Source organism: Moschus berezovskii, chromosome 4 (genome assembly GCF_049115385.1).
Source record: "Moschus berezovskii isolate FMDL1 chromosome 4, NW_MosBer_1.0, whole genome shotgun sequence".
NCBI lineage: Eukaryota > Metazoa > Chordata > Mammalia > Artiodactyla > Moschidae > Moschus > Moschus berezovskii.
In genome coordinates this window covers 35,118,101-35,137,760 of record NC_142463.1, presented here as the reverse complement: position 1 = coordinate 35,137,760, position 19,660 = coordinate 35,118,101, and the positions used below count along the sequence as shown (strand labels likewise).

Sequence of the window (19,660 nt, the reverse complement as noted above, 5' to 3'; positions counted from 1 at the left end):
ATAATTTTAGCCTAAAAAGGAAGATGTTAATGGGAAACTATGAAAATTGTTGTACTTCAGAGAAATTCATTTTATTCTTTATGGTAACAGTACAAACGTTTGTTGAGGATTTTTTATATGACCTTTCCATCTGACATAGTTCATAATACCAATTCAGGGATGAGTATTGAACATAGTTAGAAGGTTTAGTAACTTGGTCAAGTCATACACATAGTGAATGGTGTGGCTAATATTGTAGCCCAAATATTATTATATTTTCAATATAATAATATACCATTATAATAATAAATAATAGGTTCTCCCAAGATATGGAAGTAAAGAGGATGTCTCAATTTTCGTCCATTCAAGGTGACAAGAGATTCCAACACTTGGGGCAGGAGTATGCTAATGATACTGCAATAATAAGCCTCTGCCCGCTGAGATAGTCAAAGGAAAAGTCATTTCTCCTGGGGGAATCTCTCCTCCCATGTTCTGTCTAGGGTGAAGCCTCCTATGTTGTGGCAACTAAGAACCATCCAGATAAACCAATAATCACTGTATTTTCTAGCATAAGGGCAATGCTGATTCAAGTTTCTGTGAAGAAAACCTCATCTACAACACCCTGGATCTCTTCTTTGCTGGAACGGAGACAACTTCAACTGCCCTGCGCTGGGGGCTGCTCTACATGGCCCTTAACCCTGAAATCCAAGGTGAGCTCATTAGTGGATGGGCCTAGGCCAGGTCAACATGCTTCCATAAATTAGTTCATCTATGTCTCAATATTCCTAAATGGAAAGTTGGTTCACCCTCACTAATAAGAGGAAACTGAAGCTCAGAGAGCTTTAGGAACTCGCAGCAGGAATGTTGTTGAGCAACAGTTTACCACCTAATTTGTCTCAGAGCAGGGCCCACTTCCCACTCTCATACCTCCCTGAGAAGCTACTCTGGAGAGCCTAAGATAGCCATTTTGCTGCTGGTTATTTCATTCCTTAACTTAACCAGGCTCAAGGAGAGTTATGGAAAAACAGAATAATTGAACCTCCCCTGCTTTTTTCAGAAAAAGTCCAAGCTGAGATTGACAGGGTGCTTGGCCAATCACAACAGCCAAGCACAGCCACTCGAGAGTCCATGTCCTACACCAATGCTGTCATCCACGAGGTGCTGAGAATGGGGAACATTATCCCTCTGAATGTGCCCCGGGAGGTGACAGTGGACACCACCCTGGCTGGATACCACCTGCCCAAGGTAATAAGGCCCCACTCGTAGACTCAGGTCCCCAAGCTCATATTTTAAATGGTGGGATTCTCACCTGGAAAAGTGACCTGTTTTCTTGTCTTAGTGAAACACTTAAATGGGGAGAGAGAGATATAATTACTGACCTAATACTGGATATTTTTCTTCATGTGGGGTCTTCAGAACATTATCAAATCAATGGTAATTGGTGTTCTGAAGGAGAACGGAAATTCCTACATCAAGCACATTCAGGCAAAGGCTGAATTTTCTCTGCTGTGAGATTTCTCATTCTTTTTATTGCGTGGCGTGCAGGCAGCAATTCTCAGTCAGCCTTTGCCATGAAGTCCTTTTCTTTGTCATGAGAGGGCTTCTGATAGGATGGTGACTTGCCAGATTTATTTTTGGAAAATTCTGCTTCACAATCCTGGGGCTATAGAAAGTTAAAATACGAGGGACAGTTGAGACCTCCTGGGCCATCACATTAAACTGGTGTTTCTAATGTAATATCCCCACAGGTATTGCCTTGACTTACAGCCCCTTGATGGGACTACCTCACAAAAGAATCAATCCAAGCCTGTGCACATTAAATATCACAAAGGGAGAGAACTAATGAAGGCTTTTTAAGGAACGGTTATGTACTATGAACTGTACAGATTCTTTCAAAATGTCTTCTTTCTCAATCTTTCTCTCATCTTCATTTTACGAATTTGCATCAAGGCTCAGAGCTGATTGATCTTGTATTTAAGATCCCTTAACTACAAAGTCATAAGAGTTGGGCTAAAGAAATAGAAGTGTTCTGATGCCCAGGTTCATCTATTTTGTACTACACCATGTTCTCGCTCTGGAGTTGCTTCATTTGACTTGTTTTCAAGAGTCTTCCTGCAGTTGTTCTCAGCAGGGCCCTGTTAAATTCCCTCTCCTCACAAAGGCATTCCTGCTGTCTCTCTGCCCATCACTCCTAGGATCTCAGCAAACAGCTCTCCTGTGCCCCATAGTGTCTCCCCTGAACACTGCACATATACAGTACCTTGCTTTCTCGCCACCTTGGTCCATTTCTGTGGACCCAATCCAATCTGAGTGCCTCTTTGTGTATTGAACCTGGTGTTGATTCAAGGCAAAACTGGAAGAACCTCCCTTTGGGCTCATCTTGGTCTCAGTCCCTGCAGCCCTAGGAAAAGCAACTATTCCTGCAGTGATTGCATTTACTATTTTCTTGCTGATTGACCATTTTATGGGTGAATTCTGAGGTCTAAATATTACAGGTGATCTTCACATATTCGTAGCAGTTCAGTTAGCTCCAGATAACCATCCTAGCTCAACAGACTGGTTCTACAAGATTTTTTTTTTCTGATGTAGTATTTTGTGAGGACTAGAACAAATCCCTGGGTGGGCAACTTGCAACTGGAAAACGATTACAGTACAGAAATTCTGCCCACAAGAGTGAAAGTCTTGAGCCCCAAGGCAGCCTTACCAGCCTGGGAGTCTGGCAACAGGAGGAGCAGCCCCCAGGAATCTGGCTTTGAACGCCAGCAGCTTTTGATTGCAGGAAGTCTTCAGGGCTAGAGGAAACATCAACTCCACTCTTGGGTCACGTGCACACTAGCACTCAGGGAAAAATAGCGGTGACCTCATAAGAGACCAGACCAGACCTACCCACTAATATTGGAAGGTCTCCTGCAGAGGCAGGGGGCAACTGGGGCTCATGGCAGGGACAAAGACCCTGGCACCAGCAGGTCTAGTGAGGATGCCCAGAGGCCACCATGTAGAAAGTTACGGGAACAAGTGGTATGATTGAGAAACAAAGAGGCTTGATATAGTGGGAGGGCAGGCAGAAGGACCATGACTCAGAGGGCAGGTGATGTGTCCTTAATATAAAAGTGCTGGGAAATACTGCAGTGTATCTTTCAAGTTCCAGATGTAGTGGGTGGATAGCAGTGACATAACCAAATCATGTCCAGGGCTAACTCTGCTTTCCATTTGTGAAGCACTTTGAAGGGGGGAGAGGATATAGAGTTGTAGTTAGGCCTACTGTAGGAGTGTGGACAACCTAGGTAGTACCTTGGACCAGGAAGTGGAGGACATAACATGGAGGTGATAGAATCAAGAGGAATTTCAAGGAAGATTGTCCAGCCTGGTGAAGGATGGGATGAAAGCAGAGTGAGGGAAAGGGAGACACTGGGAAGGACAGTGGTTCCTTCCACTGGGTGACCTGATGCTATCATTAAATCTTCTGTGGAATGTGCTAGATAATGTAGGGAAGAGAGTTGGAGAATCTTAGATGAATGAGACATTTTTCATGTTGGAGAAGCTGCCATTTCACTGAGCAACTGGGTTGATTTTGGTCCAGAGCTGCCTGCCCACTGTCACATTATTCTCTTATTGATGCATACACCTTCCCTCCCAAGTTCTACTCTGACAAGTCCTTGAAGAGATCCATTCCACACTCAAGAGTAGTCACACTTCCCTGATAAAATTCCCAGCAGACAATTTCAGTCCACCATTGTAAGCTGTCCCATGGCAAAGAGCATGGTGCTAGGGGTTGGCCTCAGAAGGTGGTGAGCTGGGGAGACTGAGGGAGTTCAGGATGCTGTGGGAGCGTGGGTGACTGCTGCCCCTCTGCACACATGTGTTGTGTCATGTCCTGCATGAGTCACTTCTGTCTTCTCCAGGGCACCATGGTCATGACTAACCTGACGGCACTGCACAAAGACCCCACAGAGTGGGCCACCCCTGACACCTTCAATCCAGAGCATTTTCTGGAGAATGGACAGTTTAGGAAAAGGGAATCCTTTCTGCCTTTCTCAGTAGGTGAGTAACAAGAAATAGGAGCATGGGAGCCCAGAGTTCCTCTCTCTGCCCTTCCCTACTCTTCTCCTTGTGATGCTTTGCTTTAGTTGGAACGTCTCCAGATCGCCCTGCCCAGCATGACTCACTCTTGCAGTTGTTTGCACCTCAAGGTTCCCTAGGCCGTGCATCACCAAGACTCATGCCCTTACTTCCTCAGCCCTGGCTTGACTCTGATGGAGATTTCAGCTTCAAGTTGTTCTCTCCCCAGAAACTTGGGGGATAGGAGCTCAGCCTCTGTCTTACCCACAAAGCAGATTGGATACTCACCATCTTTATTGAGCTTTAAATGTTCTGAGATCTTTTTAGGGCCTCCCACTCACAAAAACATAAAGCTAATTGCGGAGAAAGGGATGGGGGAGGCTGCTTCCTTAGCATTGTGGGCATCACAAGTGATTCTAAGTACCATGGACTTAAGTAGATGAGATTCTACTTTGTAACTTCTTCCTGAAGAGGTTGACCAGGTTTATCAAATATTAAAGCCTGTGCTCTTCCTAGCAGTGTCTCCCCCAAAAAGTAACTAAATGCTACAGTAAGTTGACACTTGAAAATCATAATAGTTTTCTTATCATTGCTGCTGCTGCTGCTAAGTCACTTCAGTCATGTCCGACTCTGTGCGTCCCCATTGACGGCAGCCCACCAGGCTCCCCTGTCCCTGGGATTCTCCAGTCAAGAATACTGGAGTGGGTTGCCATTTCCTTCTCCTTTTCTTATCATTAAGTTAAATTAAATAGACTGACTTTCTGTGACAGTATAGTTTTGCTGATCATGCTACAAAGGCACAGAAAGGGAGGGACTGGAATTTGAACCCATGTAGGAGAGATTCACACCCCAGGCTTTCCTGCTATAGGACACTGTCCTGCGTATATCTGAACTCATTCTGATTAGATCTTCTGTGTCTTTCTTCCTTTGGTTCTATGCTACCTTTGCTCACACTGGACAAGTAACTTTCTAATATGAAAGCAGACATGAGATGTAGGAAAACCTTCCAGTCTTCCTGTCTGCAAGAGCTTTATATTTCCTATCATAGTACAAGTTTCAGCTGTTTTAACTATTATAATTATTCTTGCTTCACCATTTTGTTATTGTTATTGAGAGTTATAACACATCCTTTTAATTACAGATTTCATTTGCAAGCAAATTATTTTATATTTACAGCAACCCAGAAATTAACAGTTAGGAAAGCAATTAGTAGCTCCTTTCTCAGTGAAAGGAAATAGGAAATAAGAATTATGAGAAAGTTTTTTCTCATCCAAGGTCATGTGCCCAAGGAATCTGCTTAAAAGGGCCAAAAACTCAAGTTTCTGGTTTCTTCTTTAAAATTTCTGTTGAAGTATAGCTGATTTACAGTATTGTATTAGTTTTAGGTGTGCTTCAAAGTGATTCAATTATACATAAATATATATATATAGCTTTGCTTTCTAGGTTTTTTCCCCTTATAAAGAAAGAAAGTGAAGTCGCTCAGTCATATCTGACTCTTTGTGACCCCATGGACTGTAGCCTACCAGGCTCCTCCATCCACAGAATTTCCCAGGCAAGAGTATTGGGGTGGGTTGCCATTTCCTTCTCCAGGGGATCTTCCTGACACAGGGATCAAACCCAGGTTTGCAATGCAGGAGACCGCATTGCAGGCAGACATTTTACCAACTGAGTCACCATTAAAAAATATTGAGTATAGTTCCCTGTGCTCTACAGTAGGTCCTGTTGGTTATATATTAAGTTCTAATCTAGTGCTCTTGCTAACATAATTAGAACATTATTCATTTTCCTACTTAACAGCCCTTCCATTTAAAGATTCACCAAGTTTATATGGTATGCATCTATTGTTATGTTGCAACATTACAAAGAAAACTCAGTGACTTAAAATAATAAGTGTATATTATTGCTCACAAGTCTACAGTTGAGCTGAGGGCTTCGTGTTTCTTAGCTGGGCTTTTTTGCCCATTTGGGAGGTCAGTTGGCTGAAGGCTGATCTAGGATGACCTCAGCTGGGATAATGGGACTCTTTTCCAAGTTCCCTCCTCCAGCAGGTGTACATGTGGAAGATAAGACCACAGGAAGGGAAAAAGCACACAGTGCCTCCCAAAGGCCAGGCTGGGAACTGGTGACCATGTGCTTCTGGTGTCCATGCAGGTCATACTGTGAGCCCCAGTTCAAGGGAAAGGGAAATTAGCACAGTTTTTATGGGAAGAGCTATGAAGTCACATTGCCAGTGATGTAGGTTCAGGGAGAAGGGGGAGATTGGAGCCTGTGTTGCAGTCAGGTGATCTCACTATGTCTTTCTGCCCGAGAAGACTGATTCAGACAATGCAAACAATTTGGGGATTCACTCAGCTGTGACTAAATGAAGGCTAGCTAACAGAACAGAAAATAGAAACTTGAAAAATCCACTGACTTAAAATGTCAACACTGCTGTCAGGTTTACTCCCACCATACTCCCGTCTTCCATTTCTTTGCTTCATTCTTGATCCAGCCCTTTGTAAAGAAAGCTTCTTTAAAGGAATGGGGTATGGAGAGCTCCTTCCCTTCTCTTGGAAAGGTGACCAGGTGTGGAATTAGGATACACGCACAGTCCCAGGTTGCTCCTACAGTAAAGAATCCACCTGCAATGTGGAAGACCTGGGTTTGATCCCTGGGTCGGGAAGATCTGTTGGAGAAGGGCATGGCAATACACTCCAGTATTCTTGCCTGGAGAATCCCCTGGACAGAGGAGTCTGGTGGGCTACAGTCCATGGGATCACAAAGAATTGGACACAACTGAGCCACTAACGGGGCAGGTGACAAAGGTATTATTGCAAACTTATTTTCTTATCTTCATTTAAGTTTTTCTGTTTTGATTCAACAAAGCAGTAGGCATATTCATAAAAGGCAAGAGGCTGAGTCCTCAATTTTCAAAAACATCACTGAATCATGGATATAAGATAGATCTTTTCTCAAAAACTCTAGGTCAGTTCTTTCATTTCGAGTGGGGTAACTGACCTGATTAGTTAGTGATTTCCAGTTAGTGCAAGCACCAAAGAGAAGGTCCATGTTTCCCATAATCCAGGATGAAGCCTTGAAATAAGATAGCCCTCCTTTTCATGATTTATAAATCAAATTCCTATCTCCTGTTTTACTGGTATCATTGACCAGCCATACAGTATAGTTAGGAGAGAAATTATTTCACAAGCTTGGCAAGAACTGTTTAGGTCAGGGAGGATAATCTATTTACTCAGAGCGCAGAGCTGTTTACTGATGTAACAAGTACTGTAACCCTGGATCCTGACTCTATGGGTCCAACTTTATCCCAATACCTGGATTCTTCTAGGAGAATCCTGGGTATTTCCAATATAGCTTATTTGGTGCTGTTTGAACAAATTTCCTCATTTGCTGCAATTTTAGCCAATTTCCTCATTTTTCTTTTAGCGATGGGTAAGAGATCAGAATGAGGGGAACAGAGATGATTAGACATGTAGTGGTGAGAAACACAGGCACAATTATATAAAAATTACATAATTCTGAAGCATATTTTGATTTATTAAACACATTTGCAGATATTCTCTAATCTTATTTCCTCAACAACTGATTTAGTCATCAAGTTGTGTCCAACTCTTGCGACCCCATGGACTGTAACCTGACAGGCTCCTCTGTCCATGGGATTTCCCAGGCAAGAATGAATACTCAAGTGGGTTGCCATTTCCTTCTCCAGGGGATCTTCCCCGCCCAGGGATCAAACTTGCATCTCTTATGTCTCCTGTGTCTCCTACATTGCAAGCTGATTCTTTACCGCTGAGCCCAAAGAAGCACAACTGTAATTGCACTGAGAAATACAAAGTAGGAAAAGTTACACCCAGAATTAACTCCAGAGGGTAATCTCAGAAACAGTGTGCAGGAGAATCTTTACAGAGATAGTGAGGAACTATGTCAAATGTAACAAGGGTTTTTTTCTGGATTTGTGGGTTACAAACATCTTTTAATGTGTTTATACTTTTTACACATTTTTTTTTCATTTTTGTAGTTAAACATGTATTACTTAGGGAGAAAGTACATTATTAAAATACCCCCAAGAGAGATGATGGTAGAGACCAGTGTGGGGTGTTATGGCCCAAGTTGGGGCAGAGGGCGTCATGAAGGGGGTGGGGGGTGGCTAGGGTAAGCCTGAGCAGATGATGCACCGCTGGGATGAGATGGGGTCAGCCCTGCACGGGGAGCCCTGGCAGGGAGATTCCCAGTCATGAAGGAGGGAAACCTGACATAGGGAAAAGTTGCCTCATACTTGAGAAACCTTGCTTTAACACTTACTTGCTTTTACTTTTCAACAATTGTTTTGAAAATTGAAAGAGATAAACACGGAGTTTTGCTTTTGTCCTTTGCTAATGGATTTTTGTAAGACTTCTGGCTCGACCATATTTATAGGTCAACCTTGGCCCTCACTTGTTTCATCTATACTCTGCCCCTTTACCCTTGCTCACCTGTCTGACCCCTGAAGGCACTGAACGTGTGATTGTGGAATGAGCTTGGAAGGCTTCTCTTAACCCAGGTGGCTGTGATCAACTAAGCTGAGTATATAAAGGCCCAGGGCCGGGCAGGCCTGCCCTTTGCTCAGGTTTTGCAAGACGTGGTGGAAGATTTCCGTCCTTGCTGACACAGACCACCTAACCAGGTAACTCATATTTTTGTCTTTCAGGAAAGCGGGTGTGCCTTGGAGAACAGTTGGCCAGGACTGAGTTGTTTATTTTTTTTACCTCACTTCTGCAAAAATTTACCTTCAGGCCTCCAGAGAATGAGAAGTTGAGCCTGAAGTTCAGAGTTAGCTTGACCCTTGCCCCAGCCAGTCACCGGCTCTGTGCTGTTCCCCGAGGCTGAAGTTGTTGGGGCAGGGGAGTGGAGGAATGCAGGAAGAATGGGCCTGTCCCCCCTCAAGGCACAGGGTCTGCTCAGAAGTGAGGGAACAGCATCCAGTGCCTCTAGGACAGATCATGGGAACCGGACACAGAGGAAACTGCATTCAAGCTTTACCATCTCCAGTGAGACTTTGAAAAAATCAGTTACATTGTGAGTGATTCCATTTTCATCCAGAAGATTTAAAGTGGACAATGATTCCTTCTCTAAAGGAAAAATTGCTGAAAATATCAGAGGAAAGAATGGATTTCAAGTGGTTTGGAAATCATAAAGCACATCATAAAAGTCATAGCTCTGATCTGCCTCCTTCTGTGTCCTTCCTTAGACGAGGACTTGCTTCTGGCCTGTTGAGATGGCCTGGGTCTAAGTGGTGCCAAATGGTGAATAAGAGTTAGAAGTTGGGCCCTGGGGCAGCCACCGACCTAGGCCAGAAAGGCCCTCACACTTAGTAGCACTGAGCAAGCTTATCCTGCTTCTCCCTCAGACTGGCCCCTGGGAAGTCAGCAGGGCAGGTAAATTCCTGATTGACAAACAGGGTTCTATGGAGAATTAACTTCTCTGGTTTACCTAAGGAAACACGACCTTGGCCTTGGACACCAGAGCTAAGAAGAATGTGACCAAAATAAACCTGGAAGGCAGGTTTGGGGAACAAATGTGGAAATGTTTTCTGTCCTTTATGTGCCTCTTTACCTTAAATCCCCTCTTGGGCATTTATTCCCAAGCCCCATGTTGGGATAATGATGTGGTGGGTGTGATCTTTTCTTGAAAACCGATTGTCAGCTTTTGATTGACAAGTGGTCCCAGCCTTAACACAATTGATGAGCATTTTGCAGAGTGTGTATAGGAAGAACCTTTTTAAAAATATGTATATCTATTATAAATTTTTGCTTTGTCATTACCATCCATGGACAGAGGAGCTTGGTAGGCTACAGTCTGTGGGGTCGCAAAGAGTCGGACATGACTGAGCGATTAACACACACACACATTACCATCAAGTTTTTGTATAGCAATCTATACAGCTGTAGATCAGCAACTTAGAGCAATCATATATATTGCTTGCTAATCTCTTAATTCCAAATGCATTTTAAACACCCTGGATTTGTACTCTTCCCCTCATGATTACTAGTTTTATATCATATTTTGCATCTAATTGCTTGTGTATCTCTACACTGCTTTTTGTGGATGCAGTGATTTTTCTACCTTGTGAAAGTCACTCAGTTGTGTCCGACTCTTTGCAACCCCATGGACAATACTATCCAGGGAATTCTCCAGGCCAGAATACTGGAGTGGGTAGCCCTTCCTTTCTCCAGGCTATCTTCCCAACCCAGGGATCGAACTCAGGTCTCCCGCTTCACAGGCGGATTCTTTACCAGCTGAGCTACCAGGGAAGCCCAATCGTGAACTTTTTTTTTTTTTACCACCTTAGTCTTTTAACCTGCTCACCAGTTTAGGATTGGATAGTTTTCTACCTTTACTCTGTTTGCCTTTACCATACTTTATTGTTTCTATTTGTTGTCTTTTTATTCTGCCTACAGAAATTCCTTTAGGATTTGTTGTAAAGCTAGTTTGGTGCTGAATTCTTTTAAATTTTGCTTTTGATTTCTCTATTAAATTTGAACACGAGCCTTTGAGTATCCTTGGTTGCAGGTTTTCCCCTTTCATCACCTTAAATATAACATGCCACTCCCTTCTGGCCTGAAGTTTCTGCTGAAAAATCATCTGATGATTTTATGGGAATTTCCTTGTATTTTATTTGTTGCTTTCCCCTTGTTGCTCTTAATATTCCCTTTTCATCTTTTTTTTTTTTTTCATTTTGATTATGATGTGTGTGTCCTTGAGTTAATCCTATATAGGACTCTCTGGAGTTTCTGGATTTGTTGACTGTTTGCTTTCCCAGGCTAGGAAATATTTTCAGTTATCTTTTCAAATATTTTCTGAGGTTCTTTCTCTCTTCTGTTATCCTTATGGGACCCCTATGATGAGAATATTATAGTTGATGTTGTCCCAAAGGTCTCTTAAACTGCTCTCATTTTTCTTTTTTTTCTTCTGTTCCATAGCAGTGATTTCCCCTACTCTGTCTTACAGCTCACTGATCCATTCTTTTGCATCATCTGGCCAACTATTGATTCCTTGTAGTGTATTTTTCACATCAATTATTATATTAACTCTTTTTTGTTGTTTATATTTTCTAAGTATTTTTCAAACTCCTAAGTTCTCATTCTGAATATGAGAATGTGCATATATTCTCCTCCTGAGTTCTTTGATCACCTTTATGCTCATTACTCTGAACTTTTTCTCAGGTAGACTGCCTGTCTCTACATCACTTAGTTCTTCTGTGATTTTATCTTGTTCCTTTGTCCCATATGTATTCCCTTGCCATCACATTAGTTTTTATATGTATGTGGTAGGTTTGTTATGCTTTTCAATCTTGGAGATGTGGCCCTCTGTAAGAGATGTCCTATGCATCTGAGCAGAGCCCTCCCCTCTCATCACCCAAGGGTCAGGGACAAATTGGTTCCAGGATAGGGTGTAGTATACATGGTGATTAACATGGGGTTTATATAAAATATAGTTGTAACAGTCTATTTAAGATGATGATAACTTCACTTGCAAACAAATCTTTTTTCTCTCCTCCCCCATTATATGGTAATGTCACAACTTACATCTGTTTATATTGTGTATCCATTAATCAGTCTTTTATACTGGAATGAAAAATGATTTACCACCACTAGAATATGGAATTGTTTTTGTCTATGTATTTACATTTATCATGAGTTTCATAATTTCTTATGTTCTTATGTTGTTTCATATCCTTCAGCTTTTATCTGAGAAAGCCTTTTGTTTCTTCTTCGTTTTTGGACAGCTTTGTCAGATATAGTATTCTTGGCTAGCCAGTTTTTTCTCCCTGCAGCATTTTAAATATATCATCACACTCCCTTCTAGAGGGCAAGATTTCTGATGAAAAATCTTATAGTTTTATGGGGCTTCCCTTGTACCTAACAAATCACCTTCTCTTTTGTTTCAAAATTGTTTAACCTTTTAATAATTTGATTATAATGTGTCTTGGTGTGGGTCTTATTTGGTGTCCTTTAGGATTCATGGACCGGAATGGTTGTTTCTTCTCCCAGGTTTGTGAAGTTTTCAGCTATTATTGCTTTGAATAAACTTTCTTCCCCTTTCTCTCTTGTGCTGTTCCACTGTGTTTAGTTGCTTGGTCGTGTCCGACTCTTTATGACCCCATAGACTGTAGCCCGCCAGGCACCTCTGTGCATGGGGATTCTCCTGGCAAGAACACTGGTGTGGGTTTCCATACCCTCCTCCAGGGCCTCTTCCCGACCCAGTAATTGAACCGGGGTCTTCTGCATTGCAGGCATACCAACTGACATACCAGGGAAGTCCCCTCCTCCTGGGACTCTCTAAATGAACTTTCTATAAGTCCTTTAAACTATCTTTTTTCCCTTTTTACCCTCCTCTGATTTCCAACAGCCTGTCTTTTTGGGTTGTCAATGCTTTCTTCAGCTTGATTTATTGTTTCGAAGCCCATTAAAAATTTTCAGTTCAGCTATTATATTATTCACCTCTGTGATTTCTGCTTAGTACTTTTTAAAATTTTCTGAGTGAAATTCTCACTTCGTTTATGCATTCCTCTTCAGCCCTTGGTAAGCATCTTTATGACAGTTATTCTGAATTCTCTGCCAAGTAAATCACCAATCTCCATTTTATTAGGATCAGTTTCTGGAAACTTAACTTGTTCTTTTATTTGGAACATATTTCCTTCTTTGTTTTCCTTGACTCTGTTGGTTTCTCCACATCAGATAAAACAGCCACCTCTCCCAGGCTTCATGGACTTTCCGTGTATAGTATGAGATAAAGCTTACCAATTATTCTGGCCAGAGATTCTTGCCTCTCAGACTATTGTGCTTGTCCAAACTTTCATCTTTGTTTTTATTGCCCCCCAGGAAAACAAAATATGTCAAGTCCTCAGTGCCTCAAGAAAAGATGACAAGTCAGTAGGTCAAATAACAGCTAGAAAAGTTGGAGTGCTAAATGAGTAAACCAAGTCCTTCTCTAAGTGAGACATCAGAGGCTGGAGTTTATCACTCACTTGCTCTACAATGAACTTGGGTAAAGAACTGTGGCAAATTTCTGCACCCTCATTCAGACCAGCCACTCTTGCAAATGGTTGCTTTGCTGTATTGCTCCCAGGGTCTTAGCAAATGCTGTGTAATGCTAGGTTTCATAGGTGGGTTAAAAGCAGTCCCTTGGGTAGCAGCTGGAAAGTGGGGGTCTTGATGTAAAGTTCAACTCCCTGTTGAACTGTTGCAGGCAGGGGAGGGTAGGAGCTGCAGAATGCACCTGCATACCTGTTTAAACTCCCAGTAGACTGGTCATTGCCTGTCCTGTGGGCTCTCAGAGACAGGTTAGAAATCAGACCCTCAGACAGCAACTGTAAGAGCACCAGTATGCAGTTTAACCCCTTCTAGAGTGTTGCCGAGAGCTGGGTTTTTTTGGAGTGAGCTGAGAGGAGTGTCATGGGAAAAGCATGCAGGGCCATTCAGAATTGTTTTCTGTTAATCCTGGGGGACTAATGCAGGCCAGGCCCCATCTCCTCCCAAAGAAAGGCAAGTTAGACCCTCAGATAGCCAGCTGGAAAAGTGAGGACATTGACTGCTGAGTTCAGCTCTTTCTAGGGAGAAGCTGGAGGCTTGGATTTTCACTGGAGCAAGCCAGTGAGAAACCGTAGGAAATGCCCACATGCCCCTTTAAGCTCTGAAGCATAATTACCTACCCCATTAGCCCCCAGATAATACCCATTTGCACCAGGGGGCTTCCCTGGTGGCTCAGTCAAGAATCTATCTGCAATGTGGGAGACCTGGATTCGATCCCTGGAAGATCCCCTGGAGAAGGGAATGGCTACCCACTCAAGTATTCTTGCCTGAATTCCACGGACAGAGGAGTATGGTGGGGTATCGTCCATGAGGCTGTGAAGAGTCGGACATGACTGAGCGAATAATATTAACATTAGCTCCCAGATGCAGGCTGGTTAGAAGGCAAATCCTCAGACAGCAGTTGGGAAAGTCAGTGACATGAGCAGTCAAACCCCTTCCAGGATGCAGGTGGGACCTGAGTATATTATTGCCTGCTCACTCAGCACCTAGCCAAGGGGAAGGAGCTGGGCAAGTGTTGCACAAGTTTAAAACTACCTTATAGTTCCTTGAGTTCTTGGGGAACAAGCAAAGACCAGGCCCCATTAGCTCCCAGAGGATTAGAAGCCAGTCCTTCAGGTGGCAGCCATAAAAATTGGGATGCTAGATGTGTGGTCCAAACCCTTCACTCAAGCTGAAGGTCGTGGTTGACAGTTTCCTCCCAAATGCCAATTGTATGGCATGCTGTTGATGATGAAGTTCATGGAACGAGTGGCTCAGCCATTTCCACCTATTTCAATGTGGATATTTTCTTAGTCACCCAGTGTGTAGGAGTCTCTAGTTTTGTGAAGTTTATTGAATCTGTGGGTGGAGGGTTGTTTGCCTATTCAGATACTCCAACACACCCTGCCCTGATCTCCTCAGAGCATCTTGACAGTGGATTTCTAAAGAAAACATTCTTGTGTAGCATCAGCAATTCTAGTTCAGCTAGTGCGTATTTACTGACTCTGTAGAAGATACTGTGCCAAGTGTTGGGGGGAAACAGAAATGAACCAGATATGGCCAAAGACCTCAAGACACTTAGTATAGCAGGACAGACACATTTTTTTAAAAAAAGGTAGACTGCATTAAGGTTACTAGGAAAAAGATTTTGAAAGTTATAGAAAAAATAGATCTTTCATTTTATCTTGGAATTTCTGAGTTGAGACAAATGATCTAAGTTACAACTTTTAACCACTTATTGATAGTAAGTTGTTGCAGCATATTGGGCAAGGGAATGGAGCACTTCACCAGGAAAACTAGTCAGTTTAAGGATCCAACTGTAGCTCGATCCCTGAACATGTCACTGTGTGCAGGGTGATGCCTGGAAGTTTCACTTCATTATATTTTTGTTATCCCCTATAATCTGGAACCCCAGAGAGCTGTAGAGTATGCACATAGAGTATGTACATAAACCTAGATATATAGAGTGAAAGTGAAGTCGCTCAGTTGTGTCCAACTCTTTGCGACCCCGTGGACCATAGCCTACCAGGCTCCTCCATCCATGGGATTCTCCAAGCAAGAATACTGGAGTGGGTTGCCATTTCCTTCTCCAGGGGATCTTCCCAACCCAGGGATCAAACCCGGTCTCCTGCTTTGCAGGCAGACGCTTTAACCTCTGAGCCACCGGGGAAGCCAGAGATATCTAGAGTAGAGCTGTCCAATAGGATTTTCTTTGATGATAGAAATGTTCTTAATCTGCACTGTCCCTCAGGCACATGGCATTCTAGTAAGGAGTGGAGGGGAGAGAACTAGGGAAAGCATGCCCTTTCACTAGGCACCCATCACTATTAGTCACATTTCTTTGGCCAGAACGTAGTTAAATGGCCCACGCAGTTTTACAAGGTAATCTGCTGTGCTGAGTCGTGTCCGACTCTGTGACCCTACAGACTGCAGCCCTCCACAGGCTCCTCTGTCCATAGAATTTCCCAGGCAAGAAGACTGGAGAGGGTTGCCATTTCCTCCTCCAGAAGATCTTCCCGATCCAGGGATCAAACCTGCGCTCCTGCATTAACAGGCAGATTCTTTACCACTGCCCCACCTGGAAAGCCCCACAAAGGAATTTGGAAAGTAGTTAATCCACACCTCCTTCCCATGCCTCCCCTTGGTAAATCTAACAAGCTAAAGTATGAGGTTCTGCGACTAAAGAAAGAAGAGAAGAATGAATATTAAAGGACAGTATCAGATTTTGCACACACACACACACAAATTCTAGAGTCCATGATAATGCAAATTAGAGACATAAATGATACATCAAAAATCACTTTTACACATCTTCTCATTCACCAGAAAAATTCAAATGAAAAACAAAATTAGAATGAATGCAATTATTTTTTCTTTACCAGTCTAAATATTTCAGTTTTTTTATTTAAAGCAGCAAATAAATGTGCACTTGTACCCACTAAAAATACATATCAGACACAGAATCAGAAAGTTTACTTACTTAAAACATCTGACAACTCTCATATTGGACAATCATTTATTTAAAATAATATCCTAAATACTTACAAAAATAAATCCAGTATCACTTCTATTTTTTAAGTGTCAAAGTCTTTGCCATAGAAAATAGAAAGAACCTTTTATAAACTAAAAATTACATTTAAGATACATCAAGTTTAATAACTGCACACTATTTTCTTTTATGGTTGTGCTTTACAAATTTACTTCTTTGCAATGTACAGGTTCACAATATGAATGTATGCATAAAACCACATACACACATTTTTACACAGGAATGTTATTCATTAAATACACATACAGAGAACCTAACACAGATAATATTGTGGTCTAAAAGCCATCCCTTAGGGCCAGAGGTGTAGAAACAGGTACAGAAGTATTATTTGACATTCAACTTAGCACTCCAGTTATCAAAGATGATGACATCTTAGCAAGGGATTCTCAGTTTAATGTTTCTAGACAAGACATTAATTCTTAATGTATCTTAAATCATTAGTTCGACAGTCTTCTTCATTGAAAAAATACAATGAACTTCAAATATTTTGCATTACATTAAGCAGAGGATAAACATCATTGTCATATGTATACACACTTTTATTTTAAAAAGATATAGGAATTATTAATCTTAGAGAAAATGCTGAAAATTAAAGATCATTCCAAAGTGGTCTTACTTTATAATCACTGGGACGTTCACTTCCTTATCAAATAGATAAATGCTGAATTTCTCTTCCCTGGTAATATGCACTCAAGTCTCACAACACAAACATGTATAAATCATGGTTCAAGACGAATATTTATAATGCTTTACCACCCACAGGGTGTCAATCTCACTATATTAACCAGATGTGGAAAAGACTCTCACTTCTGATCAGTTCCTGAATTTCCATATGATAATCACAATAATACAGAACTTTAAATTATGTCAGTAATTTATTAGTATAGATACATATCGAGCATGTTAAATTCTATCAACTAGAAAAGTGATAAATCACAAAATTTGTTTTCTCCCTATTAAGGAAAAAGGATCTAGCCTTACATCCTTATTTAGAAATTGTATGAATTATTTAGAAATTTCAAATATAATAACTGGGAAATTATAAGCAATTGAACTGTGAAAATTCTAATTTATTGAAATTGATGTTTTACAACTGATTTCATTAAAAGGGAGCTTGAAGAGCTTCCAAAATCTCAATTACAAGCAAGTAGTAAACACTAAAGGCGCAGATGTCTTACATTAACCAAAATGTACCAAAATGCCATAAGACTTGGAAAATTTTAATTAGCATGCTAAAATAGTTTCAAAGACTTGTTTCATTTCACTAAAAGTCACAGGCAAGCAGAGACTATAAAAATATAGGAAACTGCAACCCAACAATATAATTGCACCAGTAAAGAACACCAAAATCTAAGAGGTAGTCAAAAGAAGTAACCCTGATAAAACAAAATTTCCTAGCAGATGCTCCCTAATCTCAGAGACCCAAAGAGAGTATGAAATTCTTCTATTTTCAGTGATTAGAAACATGTACTGGTATAGAATCTAAAAACCAAGTATCTGAATAATACTGTACATGGAACAATACTTGTATTTTTAAAAAAAAAGGCTAAGAATAAAATCTTTAACAGAGGTCTATAAAGCTACCAAGTCTGGCCTACTGCCGGTTTCTGTGAAGTTTTACTGAAATACAATCACACCTATTTTATTTACATATTATGTATGGCTGCTGCTTTTATACTTTCAAGTGAGATGAGTATTTGCAATAGATCATATGACCCACAAAGTCTAAAACATTTACTGAAATATTGACCATCTGTTCCTTTATGCAAAGTCTGCTGACCCCTGGTCTAGACCTGTGCTGATCGGTACTGTACCTGTTGAACAGCTCTGGAAAAATTAACTGTGAATGTCACAACACAAAGTATTCAACTGAAAGGAATGTAAGATGCTGGTTACATCACAATTCAATTCCTTTTCATATCTGATATCATCCTAACATTTTTCTTTTTTTTCATTTTTGTGTTCTAACATCAAGTATTTCCAGGTTTTTATAAAAAGATTTAGTACTGCACTGTCCAATGGAGGTTTCTGCATTTTATAACTGCACTGTCCAATACTGCAGCCACTAGCCACATGTGGCTGTTGAGCACTAGAAATGTGGCTAGTGCAACCAAGGATCTGAATTTTTAATTTGCCACATTGTGGCTTTCGGTTACATTATTGGACAGCACAGATTTTACTCAAAATTCAAAAGTGTGACTCTTAAAAATGACTAAAAATAATGGAGTTACACCTCTGAGAAAAAGAGTTTTGGACAGAAATGAACTGAATACCATAAACTCAGCCCAAGACAGGTTTCTTAATTAGTAAACAAGGTAAAACTTATTCCAAATTGACCCTTGACTGTACACTCTCTTTTCAGTGAAGAGGTAAATTACTGACTCATCTTTTTTATTTTTTTTTAGTAGAAACCCTCTTAATTTTTTGCTTAAAAAAATAATTTTATGCTTAAAAGCAATAATTATAATCTTCATTAATTAAAATAGTGTGGGCATTTCACACAAAGTATACTTTTCAGCTTGCTTCCCATCAGAAAGTCATCTCTTAAAGTCAAAAGTCCATACCCTTAACATTTCAACTATGCTATACAGAAGCCTTTGTTTATAGTAGGTACTTGTGAGAACTATGACCTTTGTCTAAATCTGCAACATTTCCAAATAGTCACTTCAATACAGTCAAATCTTCCAAATGTTATTTTCCATTACATGATAAAATATACCCATTCAATGACAGAAGGAGAGGTCAGAGGTAAATCTATATTTTTAGTCAAAAAATATAACTCTTGTATAGTTCTCCATGTGCCTACCTGTTCACTATTTTTATATGGACTAGAACAGTAGTTTTAAATTGCATATAACTGATTACACATTACAAATTGTTACTGCTACAACTGAGAACATTAAAATATACAAAGTCAATCTGAAATAATACTCTCCAAAGACAAAATGTTTGAGATGTTTACCTTATTATATCTTCCAAGTACTCACACGTGCTCCCCCAGATAGCTACTTCCAAATTCTGTTTCCACATTAATCTGGCAAGATTAACTGCATACATTTTGATTTAAAAAAAGCTGCTATTCAGAAGCATACACTTCTTTTCAACCTTGCAGTTAGTTGAAAGATACAAACTATTTTAAGGGCACTTCTGTTTGTGTGTTCTTTTGCAGTTTAATCAGTTGTCACAGCAGGAACTTTAACAGAGAGGTTTCTTCTGGTGCTGGTGATGTGCCGCTGCTGTGCTAGAAAAGACCGGGCAGGAGCACAGGCCCCCGTGTCTTTGCAAGCACCACTGCTGCTCACAAGTCTAGATTCCATCCCCAATTTCTGGAATGCTAGACTCTGAACAAAAATAAACAAATAACATGACTGTTTAGAGTCTGCAAAGTGCTTTCCACCTATACAAAGTCATTTAATCCTCAAAACAATCCTCTAAAGCTAGTTTTAGTGTTTTCCTCACTTTTTATAGAGAAAAATAAGAGTTCAGAAGCTAATCTGCACATGATAATACCCATTAAGATAGGAGA

General features: G+C 40.9%; 2 protein-coding genes across 2 annotated transcripts in view; one reads left to right on the top strand and one right to left on the bottom strand.

Annotated features, from left to right (window-relative positions):
* LOC129540938 (cytochrome P450 2J2-like) overlaps positions 1 to 9,054 on the top strand; it is a 35,455-nt gene extending 26,401 nt beyond the window's left edge. Inside the window, exons 6-9 of the mRNA XM_055402505.2 lie at positions 548 to 689; positions 1,037 to 1,224; positions 3,882 to 4,020; positions 8,723 to 9,054. Coding sequence (XP_055258480.2) covers positions 548 to 689; positions 1,037 to 1,224; positions 3,882 to 4,020; positions 8,723 to 8,901 — 648 coding nt within the window. The 3' untranslated portion in view covers positions 8,902 to 9,054. The remainder of the gene's footprint in view (positions 1 to 547; positions 690 to 1,036; positions 1,225 to 3,881; positions 4,021 to 8,722) is intronic.
* Positions 9,055 to 17,075: 8,021 nt separating this feature from the next.
* Positions 17,076 to 19,660, bottom strand: part of HOOK1 (hook microtubule tethering protein 1) — a 71,081-nt gene continuing 68,496 nt past the window's right edge. The window contains exon 22 of the mRNA XM_055402022.2: positions 17,076 to 19,475. Coding sequence (XP_055257997.2) covers positions 19,305 to 19,475 — 171 coding nt within the window. The 3' untranslated portion in view covers positions 17,076 to 19,304. The remainder of the gene's footprint in view (positions 19,476 to 19,660) is intronic.